At 38.8% G+C, this 10,410-nt stretch overlaps 1 protein-coding gene across 3 annotated transcripts; it reads left to right on the forward strand.

Annotated features, from left to right (window-relative positions):
• Window positions 1-52: 52 nt before the first annotated feature.
• Window positions 53-7,048, forward strand: LOC103150099 (uncharacterized). 3 transcript variants are annotated; one of them, XR_001664397.1, is made up of 5 exons: window positions 53-766; window positions 888-963; window positions 1,118-1,204; window positions 1,741-2,070; window positions 2,933-7,048. XR_001664397.1 is itself a non-coding variant. In XM_007569561.2 (5 exons), exons 2-5 carry the CDS (start codon window positions 909-911, stop codon window positions 3,343-3,345), a joined length of 843 nt encoding a protein of 280 aa, XP_007569623.1. In that variant the 5' UTR covers window positions 59-766; window positions 888-908; the 3' UTR covers window positions 3,346-7,048. The 3 variants fall into 3 exon arrangements, 2 of the variants coding, with proteins under 2 accessions (XP_007569623.1, XP_007569624.1); XM_007569561.2 differs by having other exon boundaries at window positions 59-766; window positions 1,160-1,204; XM_007569562.2 differs by lacking the exon at window positions 1,118-1,204 and having other exon boundaries at window positions 62-766.
• Window positions 7,049-10,410: the final 3,362 nt, after the last annotated feature.

The following is a 10,410-nucleotide window of genomic DNA, read 5'->3' on the forward strand; positions in this document are numbered from 1 at the left end:
TCACTCCAACTTAATCCGTTTGCATCAGTCTCTGCCTGGTGACATTGTATTTGCCTTAAGATTTGCATTTTGTTGTACAGCCATGAGGAAAGCTCACGAACTTCAATCAGTTTAGATTTATGAGTGAACAAAGTAACTTCCTGCTCCTGCCTGTATGCCAAGTGAAGGAAAGCAAGTCACAGCGCGCGTGTGTGTGTGTGTGTGTGTGTGCTTGGGGAGGGAGTGTTGGGGGAATTTACAACTACTTACCAGAAACGAGTCATCACTTTAGAAGCTGACACAATGAAGGTCTTCACAAAGTGCAAGTGGCTCTTTAATATATTACAACATTTCCCCTTTGGCCATAATGAGAAAACTAGGAAAAAAACAAAAAAACAACAACTACAGTATCAGCATAAAATTTTTGGCAGAAGAATTAGCACAACCTCAAAGGAATCATAGAAATCTCTAATTATGTCTTTCTCTTACTGCTAGATGAAAAGGCTTTTCACTCTTAGCCTCTGATTTCTCCCTCTCTCTCTCTCTCTCTCTCCCTCTCTCTCGCTGTCTCTCACTTTCTCTCTTCGCCTCTCTCTCTCACATGAATACACACATCATTTGCGATCTTGTTTTGAAGGTCCAGTTCATGTCCTCCTGAGCGTCAAGTCGGCAGGCATCTCTTTATGATTTTGTAATGATTAACTTTACGTCCATAAAAAGCGTGGAGAAACAAAGAACTCTGGGACGAGCAAAAGAAGAAGTGAAGAGAAGAAAACATCCTCCACAGGTCTGATCTGTTCAAGCTTAAGACTTATCAAGGATGTGGTTTTGAAATCACAATTCGACTTCATGTACTTCAGTGTGTGTTTACAGAGAGCAGCTCTAATTGAAACCTTCCTATGTTGCAGTGAACTGCGGGACGGTTAACAATGGAGCTCACGGTTTTGCTCTTCCTTTTACCTGCATTTACGCTCACAGTGCAAGGTAGGTGTACGATCCGTCCTCCTTGACTTCCCAGAGTAAAAAAAAAAACAAAAACTGGAAAGAATGCAATCATAGGAACAAGTCAGTTGTATTTATATGACTTTATGCATGTTTTTTTTTAATTTTTTTTTTTATTGTTGTCGTGGACATTCAGCCCACATTTCATATAGGTTTGTGGGCATTTGTTAATCCACAGCTCTTTTACGGTCCTGCCATGGCATTTCAGTCACCCTCAGCCCAGGTATTTGACTGGACCACTGCAACAGTTTGATACTTTCCCCCCCTTCAGTTGTTCTGCTGTAGATTTGCTGCTGCGTATGGAATCCTTTTCTTGTTGTTGCATGACCCAGTTCAATGTGAGTCCATGAGTCTGACAGACAGTATCAAGAACAAGAAGATCTGTAAATATTGCCTTATAATAAACACTTAGTGTCAGATAGAGCTGGTGTTTTTTTTAGTAATTTCTTCAAGTTGAACTTTCTGTAAAAGGGGAGATTGACAACTGGCCAAAATGTTCCCCACGTTTATTGGCACTAGGAATTGTTTTTCAAAAGTCATCACAAATGTCTTTCAGTCTTGACACTGGGTTTCACATCAGTATGATCCACTAACAGACTTGCACAATCCCTGCTTTTATAGTGATCAGTCATTAACTGCATTTGACTCGCAGCAGGAACCTTTCCTCCGTAACTCAACATGATTAACATACTAATACACAACATACAAGCACACACTTTTTTTTTGTTACTAACCAAATATCTACATGTTGACTTGCAGACTCTGTAAACTTGGAGGTGAGCCCCGAGATATTCGCAGAGTGTGGCAAACCGGTTTCCCTTCACTGCAACTCTTCATCACCTCAGCATGGACTATCAGTCAAATACATGGAGTGGTCCCACGGCAACATGTCTTTATGTTCGGTGGACAGCGAAAAAACAATAACCAAATTACAAAGACACTATGAAAGTGACTTCGACTGCAAGTACGAAGATGGACGACTGTCCCTGGTGTTCGAAAGAATGCTGCCTCTGCAGAGCGGACAGTACAGGTGCAAACTGCGCTCCAACAAAGGAGTGGCAACTGAATACACAAAGGTGCAGCTGCAAGGTCAGAGTCTATGCTTTCACTTTTCTGGACGGATTTTTCTGAAAGCAATTGTGGTAAATGTTTAAATAAACTATAGCATTCAGTCGTAGATTCTTTTATCTTTCCACTGTTTTTAAGTTTCTTGAATTTTTGTGAAAAAGTAACTGGGAATGTGTAGGAGCCGTAGGAGATGTGTACAATGTCGTCATGGACACAGTAAACGAGAGTCCGAGTCTCGAATTCAGCACCAGATGACAGATTGGTTTGCCGATCTGTTGCTGTCCAGTTTCCCTGAGGCTGTGAATGCAAACTGTGGCCTCAGTGGTTCCTGGTCCAGTATTCCGCTTTTGTAGCTCATTTGCTTTAAGGACTTCCATGTTTGTTCGGTCATGGCAATCACACTTTGGTTTTAAGGAGTAATTATTTAACCCCTGGTTGTCTTCTTGGATCTCTGGAGGGGCTTGCTGTTCTTTCCTGACCTTTTAAAGAGCAGCAACAAGTTTTCTTTTGTGGACTGTGAACTGTGACAAACTGGATATTTTCTAATTTTTGGATCATTCTCTGTTAACCCAACAGATGTTTGTGCATGATAATCGCTGTAGATTTGCAGTTTCTAAAACACTCTGGCTCCAACAAGCATACCCATTAAACACATAAATCTTTTTTCTCCATTCTGGCAAAATGTTTTACCAACTGTAGATGCCTAAATCCACTGACTTCTTGTCATGGATGGTGCTTTCATTTGAGTCAAGAAGCTGTTAACCATGTATAGTTAATAAATTGACTATTGAGTGTTAATGCAAGATACATTAAGAACTTGCACAATATTTGAGAATATGATGTGGAAAAAGCAATTTCATCACATTTCTCATCTTTTCTTTAGAGTTCTGTGGGAATGTGGAAGCTGTTTTAAGGAGTGATGGTCCATCCTGCATCTTCAACCACGTCTATCCAGACGGGGATGTGCACTGGTTTCACGACTCTCGTAACGTCTCGGACGGGTCCGTGATCCAGCACACTGCTAAAAGTATCGACAAACACGGCTGGATGATCATACAGAGTTGGTTGACTCTAAACGGTACATCAGAGAGAAGTTCACACAAGCCATACAACTGTTCTTTGAAAAGTTCTGCTTCTGGGAAATACATTGCAAGTACTTTAGTTCAGAAACATGAACGTAGGGCCGTTCCAGGTGCTATAGGGTTCGACCGCTCTGCAGGAAACAGAGAGAGCTCACAGCAAGCTGGGAAGATTGCTTTGGCTATTTTAGTCTCACTCATTTCCATGTTAAAATAATGAACTGTGAAAAGTAAAAACTCACTCTGGGGAATGATAAAACGTCAGAGTGAATGATTAGTAATCTGTACCATCATTAATAAGAGGGTACTCAGAATCTATTAAAGAACTGTGGCAACCAAACAGATGGGTGAGTCATCTTGCCAGGCTGGAATATTTCTAATTCTACCTTTTAATTCTTGGCTCAGGTAAACAAGAAAATTACAGGCTGTTCAAGTGTGATAACAAGGATGCTGATAATTTTAAACTATAAAAGCACTTGGCTGGCAGAGAGCGTTAGATGAGGGAACAGGGCTTGTTGGATTCCAACACACAACTTGGAAATACACCTACAGAAAGCACACGTTAACAGTCTGGCTGCTACAAACTAAGTTAATGTCAGAGTAATGAGTTTTGATAGCTGGGCAGTGCGGGAAATAAGTATTTTTCAAGCTTGCCCGCTGAAAAATGTAGAGGTCTATAATTCTGAGGTAAGGTGATTAATTGTAGATGCTTTTTAAACAGCATTTAAAATATATAGAGAAAATTGCATTGTATGGTTGATAAATATTTTATCAATTACCAACCAGCAAGACATCAGGCTTTCACAAATCTATTAGTTCATCTTTTTTCTAAAAAAAATTCCCTCCTATAGTCCTTTCATTACCTGTGTTAATTACACCTGTTGGAACTAGTTACCTGTGTAAATGACAAATGTTCACAAACTCAATCAGATCCCAACCTCTCCAGCAGGGGAAACACCAAAGAGCAGTCTAAGGACAGGGACAACACTGTAGATCTTCAAAGAACTGTAGAAGGAATGGTCCTGAGGACGATAGGCAAGCAACTTGGTCAGAAGGCAATAAATAACTGTTGGTGAAATTATTAGGAACCTGAAGAAACACAAGATGATTGTTAATTTCCATCAAACTGGGGCTCCATGCAAGTTCTCACTTTGTGGAATAGCAGTAATCATGAGAAAGGTGACTTGTCAGCCTAGCCTTAAAGGTTACCATAGTAACACATTCTGCTGTCATGGATTAAAATCCTGCAGTGCGTGACCATCTGATTGATCCAGAGGACTCATTGGTTCAAATGAGACCAAAATAGAACTTTGTGACATGAACCCCATCAGCCTGAGTATAAACCTAAGAAAACCATCCCATGTGGGTGGAAACATCATGCTTTTCCTGTAAAACTCACTGGATAACTTTACCTCATTGAGGAAAGGATGTATGGAGACACCAACCGTGACATTTTGCCTTACAAACGCCTTGGTTCAGTAACACTATTCAAGATGGATTATGCTACACTGATGGGCCTTTCAGCATGACAACGACCTGAAACCTCTGCTTTCTTTGTAAATGGAGAAACTTGAAAAATATGTGGCATATCAAATACTTATTTTCCACACTGTAAGTCTTCAGACCACATATCATTTTAATAATATGCTTTGCATTGCAAATGCTGATGTAATAATAATGTGGGTGATTGACTCCACTGTGCATCACTCTCAGACGCACAGATATGGAGGATAAAATACTGTAAATATTTTATAAAAATACACACGCACTGTAAATGATCAGACCCGTTTGTGGTATGCAGAACGATGCTGCCCTCTGGTGGTCCAATAGTTTGTAGCATCAAATTAAAAACAATAGAAATTTGTGTTTCATTTATGGAAAACTAGTGCATACTTGAGCGTAGCAATCATCATAGGTTCGTATGTGATTTCTTATTGTTCACCAAATTACATTTCAGTAACATAGCCGTTAAAAATATTATTAGAGACATAATTTCCCCATTTATTTATATTTTTTGATGAACTCACCAGCAAGACTATGCTACACTGATGAACCAGAGGCTATAAAGGGAACATTTTTGGATTTATAAGTAGTTCTACTGAGTAGTGTATTCATTGAAATCCACTAATCAAACCTAAAACAGTTTGTCACAAGTCTCTGTTGTGGTTAATTCATTTCCTATTTTAATTTTGAATTAACTCAATTGAACAGTGATGCACTGTTTAATCACTGGGATCAACTGGAATGTATGTGTGGTTAATATTTGTTGTGAAATATGAATAAACTGAATTAAGTTAAAAATGTTTCCTATATCCGAAGCTAAAGATATTTGATCCAATCGGCACCGTTGATTTTAAACTGAACTGGTTATATAAAAAATACTGATTAAATAAAACTGGCAGTATACACATATAAATCTAGTGCTGCTGAACATGAGTTTTGCCCTTGTATGGTCTAACATTTCTCCAACTCAGCCTGATTTTCTTCGCTAGACCACAAGTCAACATGAATAATGATTGTAATATACAGTGTCCACACTAAAATTGTATTATCCTGGCTGATATGAAAGTAGGTAAGTAGCAATTATACATCATTTAGTACTCTTGGAAAATATTGTAAAATCCCTTGTTAGAACTGAAAACAGCTAAATGGCCAATAGTACAACATTAGTGCAGCTGTAAGTGGGTGAACTGCAAGTAGACCCACAATTTAAATGCTTTCCCACAGAATCAGAGGCCAGGTCTTATACTTATTTGGTTTGAAGAAATGTAAGAGAGTGTTTGAATGATGGAGAATTTGATATGGATTGATATAGATAAATAGGAGTGTTTTTTTTTTTTATCTGTTTGCAAATTTTACTTTGTTTAAAACAGTCAGCGAAGGTAAAATGACAGTTTTAATAGGCCTTCACCATGAAGGCAAATGTAGCTTCAGGGTAAAAGCTCTTATTTTCTAACGCTTCAGTGCTCCTTGTTCCAGTCATGATAGCTCTCTGCCTGTGATGTCACTGAATAAAGGGAAAGGTTGAGCTTTTAAAGGCCAGATTAGTCACACACATGGGATATAGCAAGACTGTAGTGCAGCTCACTGTGAGGAAATACTTCAAGGTGACTTTTACCAGTGCAAGGTGCACAGATGCATCTTAACATACGTACAAACTAACATTGAGTTTTAACCCAGATCTCTTAACGTTTTTTTTTATTTCTAAGCAACAAGTTTCATCAATATCCAACCAACTAGCCTTTGAATAAAATAAAATCTAATATGTAAAGAATATATATATCTATATATATATATATTATTTTCTGAGCTTAGATTGTGCAAAGAGGGAATTTAATCATGGGTAAATTACTTAATCTTGTGATTTTTAAAAATAATATGTTGCATGTTTTCTGATTGTTATTTTTTTTATTTTGTATATTTCTTTTAGTTGTGTGTAACTGCTGTGATTCTTACTTCTGAAGACATGAGAAATTAGTTCTGTATTATTTTCTCCTAAATAACTTTATACCACTGGAGGCCAACATACTGTATAATATCTTGTGGCTTAAAATGTCATTCAAACTTAGGGAGATTGTCAGTAAATCGATAAAGCCATATTCTAGTCACTGTTAACTGTAAAGAGGAAAATGTGTGAAACACAATTTGATCCTTAAATAAATCTTTAAATAGCTTTAAGGAAACTTGTGTAATATTTTGCTGTGGGTCAAAATCAACCTTTAAAAGAGTTTTTTAATTTTAAATCTGCTGATGCTTTTCTGAAATGTTTCACAATGATAATAAGTTGCATCAGTGATTTTTTTTTTCCAGTGCCTGAGTGAAATGATAGATTGCATATCAGTTTTGTAAATTCCTATCGTCCTGGGAATAATATTTTCAGTCACTTTCTTAGCTGGCACAAATAAAAGACTGACTGGTAATGTGTGGAAAAGTGTGATTCCTTTCACGGATGCCATGCAGAATTAAAGTATTCTGGCAACACTAAAGGGAAGTTCTTCTCTTTTTGCATGGCTCCCCAAAACAGAGCCGACTGTTTCAGCTTCCAAATCTTAATCTATTATCATCTTTCACCTCATATTTTAGCTTAACTTGGTAAATGTAAACGTTTCGAATCTTAATAAATCCGTTTTCCATAATTTTAGGTACTTCTTCTGTTACGAAAGCAGTCATTCTTTCTTCTTGTGTTATTTCAACCTTTAATTTTTTTTATATACACAAAAGCAAATGAACAAAACATTGCTTTGTCTTGTTTTTAATCAAAAACGGACCAAAAATAATTGTGCATGTATGTATATTTTTCAGTTTTAAACATTGCATAGAGCTGCAGCATTCACCTGCGACCACCAGATGGAACAAACTCGCCATGAAGCAGATTTTGTAGCTCCAGACTGAGAATCTTGTGATCTTGGGTACAAGATGTTCACGTCTGTTGACAAGTTTAAAGCGCCGTTCTTGATACGCAACGATTGTATTTCTTATAAGGCAGGAATAATTTTACAACACAAAAACATGGATGCAAGTATAGATATTTATCAGTTTACAGTCTTTTGTTTTTACTGCACTATTTCTTAACTTTGTGCAGCTACGGTTGCCGTTGGTGCAGGTGAAAATTGCTGTTGCCAGACTTTAAGGATTTGTCATTTGTAAGCTAATAAAAAATAAACCTGCATTTTTATAAGGCTCCCTGCGGCTTTGTTGCCTCGTTTCTGTGTTTGAGGTTTCGCCTGTAAGCACCTCATCTGGCCAATGTACACAGTGGGGGTTGTTAGGTCAGTTTACAATGACAGGAGTGTATGCTAGGCTTCTGGTCAAGTTCCTATGGCAACTGAGAGGTTCTTTTACCGTCTGCCCCGTCTTAATTCGTGTTTGCGTGTGTGCACTTGTGTGTGTGTGTGTGTGTGTGTGTGTACAGCCAAATATCCCAGTGGGGTGTTATCTCCTCCCAGCAAGGTTTGCCTTATCGCCCTGACAGCCGGCTGGTTGAGGTTCAGCAGAGTGGCCTAACTAGGGTACATACAGATGAGCAGCGGGGAGGGGGAACCAAACGTATCGAAACAAAGATAAGAAGCCATGAACGATGGAAACGGTGAGCAGGGATGGAAGGATGCAACAGAAGAAAAAAGTGGAGGGACAACAGAAGTGGGTCACAGAGATAAGAGCCAGTTTATGTCAACAAACCGCAGAGATTTACATGAAGCACTCACTCATAGCCTTTTACCAAACATTACTGCAAGTATGAGATAAATCTGGACTAATTGTCCCAACCTCTCAAGTCTGTACTGTTCAGTGTAAATAGTAATAGTTTCTGCAGACTTTTCTACCTGAAAGCATACACCTACTGAGCAATCTACCCACACACAATATGCACATTTCATTCGAAACAATGCTGGATGATGAGATTTTGAATCCAGAACCAGTATTCACCTTGGAAAACCTGTTGTTACCTGGCAACATGTGGAGTGTTTTGTTGGTAAAAATGACATGCTTCATAGCGATGTAAATCCATAGCAGGAACTGTGCACACATGTTGATTTCTCTCAGCAGCTTCTACATGTATAGAAAATCCAAAGTGAGGAACACACAGTAGTTTCTAAATCGATGGGTAAAATTACACAAATTAATGGAGAGGAAGAAAAACATACACCAATCAGGTGTGGCCCACCTGCCGTGTTTGTCTCCGTTTGCCGACAGCACAGCCCTGGACTTCCCTCGGCTCCTTGTGGATGGTGATTGGTGTGAGTCTCTCCTCACTCTTTCAGGGTAGTTGTGGATGTCCTGGTGTCACTAATCTCCTTCTTGCCCTGTTACTCAGTTTGTGAGGACGGCCTGATGTAGGCAGATTTACACACTGGATCATATTCCTTCCCGTTCTTGACGATTTAACTGAACTCCAGGGGATGTTTGGCACCATAGAGGTTTTTTTTTAATCCATCCTCTGACTTACACATTTCAATGACCTTTTCTCTGATTTACTTGGAGTGTTCCTTTGACTTCGTGCTGTAATGGTACCATGAAGTACAAAAGAACCCTAGTAAATACTGATTAACCAGGATTCCTAGTTAATCAGGAGTACTGATTAGCCAGAGGATGGACCTTCCAGGTGCAGGTGTCTTTACACTACAGTCACTTGAGACACGCTCTCTGCACTTAGGTGGTTTTAATGCCACTCATTGTAAGGACTACTGTCAACCAACTGGACCTCTGTTGAATTAGGTTAGTCAAATGAGATGAGTATTTATGGAGTCACTTATTTCATGTTACACATGGAGAAATTAGTTTTCACTTTGACATGAAAGAGTTTTTCCTTTGTATATTCTCCAGATAAAATAATGAAGAAATAATCAGCAGCATTCATGTCATCAATCCTTGGACATAATGTTACTCCTGATCAGCGTATTCATAGGGAAGGATTTTCAGATATAGTGAATATAATTTCTGCCATAATCAACTCTTCTTCTTATCTATGTAGTCAATCAGGGAGTATTACTAAGCTGTTTTTTCTGATCAAACATAACTGCTTTATTCTCTTTTGAAGATTCTTTGTAACTTGGAAGGCAACAAGAGGTTCAATCATTTCACAGTGTTCAGTGTGAATGCACACCCCTCAAAGGCTTTATACAACAGCTCTACAGAAATCCATACACGAACATCCCAGTGAGAAAACTTCGTTTGCATTCACCTCTGAGTATTGACATGCAAAGTTACATAAGGAGAAGCTGCAGACGTAGGTGCTAATAAAAAGAAAGATTATCTCAGGGCTGATTCTCTGTATTCACAAGTGTTTTGGATCATTGGTGAAAAACGTCGCCTCAGTGAGATAAAAGACAACAACTACAGCATTCTGTGTGCTGTGGTTTGGTAACAAAATAGTCCAACTGAAGAGAGTTACGTCTGGTGAAGACATAAATACACACTCAATGGAACGATTTTCAGGAATGACGACTCAAAAAAAGGGGTATTCTTGTTTTTGAGGGCTTACGGGAGCTGACTTTCCATCCATAACATTTTCGCTCCTTTTATGCAGTGAAACGCGAGGATGGCATTTGGCAGCGTAGTAAGGTGATGCCCAGGGCTCAGAGCCCACGTGCCACAGCACAAGGTCATGTCCAAGTTTGTCCAGAAAGATTGTGTGTGGAGAGGGAGGGAGAGATTAAACGGATGCCCCTCGATGTGCATGTAATATTTAGGCTTTGATGTTGAAAGTGCATAATAACACATTTAAAGTTTCCAGGTTTCTGCTACTAGTCTGCAGATCTTGATCAGAAATGTTTCATGATGTTTG

Source organism: Poecilia formosa, unplaced genomic scaffold (genome assembly GCF_000485575.1).
Source record: "Poecilia formosa unplaced genomic scaffold, Poecilia_formosa-5.1.2 Scaffold242, whole genome shotgun sequence".
In the NCBI taxonomy this organism is placed as follows: domain Eukaryota; kingdom Metazoa; phylum Chordata; class Actinopteri; order Cyprinodontiformes; family Poeciliidae; genus Poecilia; species Poecilia formosa.

Coding starts and splice junctions, on each gene's coding strand:
- LOC103150099 (XM_007569561.2), top strand. CDS start 909: ATGGAGCTCACGGTTTTGCTCTTCCTTTTACCTGCATTTACGCTCACA. Junction 964..1,159: donor ATTTACGCTCACAGTGCAAG/GTAGGTGTACGA, acceptor GTTAATCCACAG/CTCTTTTACGGTCCTGCCAT. Junction 1,205..1,740: donor TTCAGTCACCCTCAGCCCAG/GTATTTGACTGG, acceptor GTTGACTTGCAG/ACTCTGTAAACTTGGAGGTG.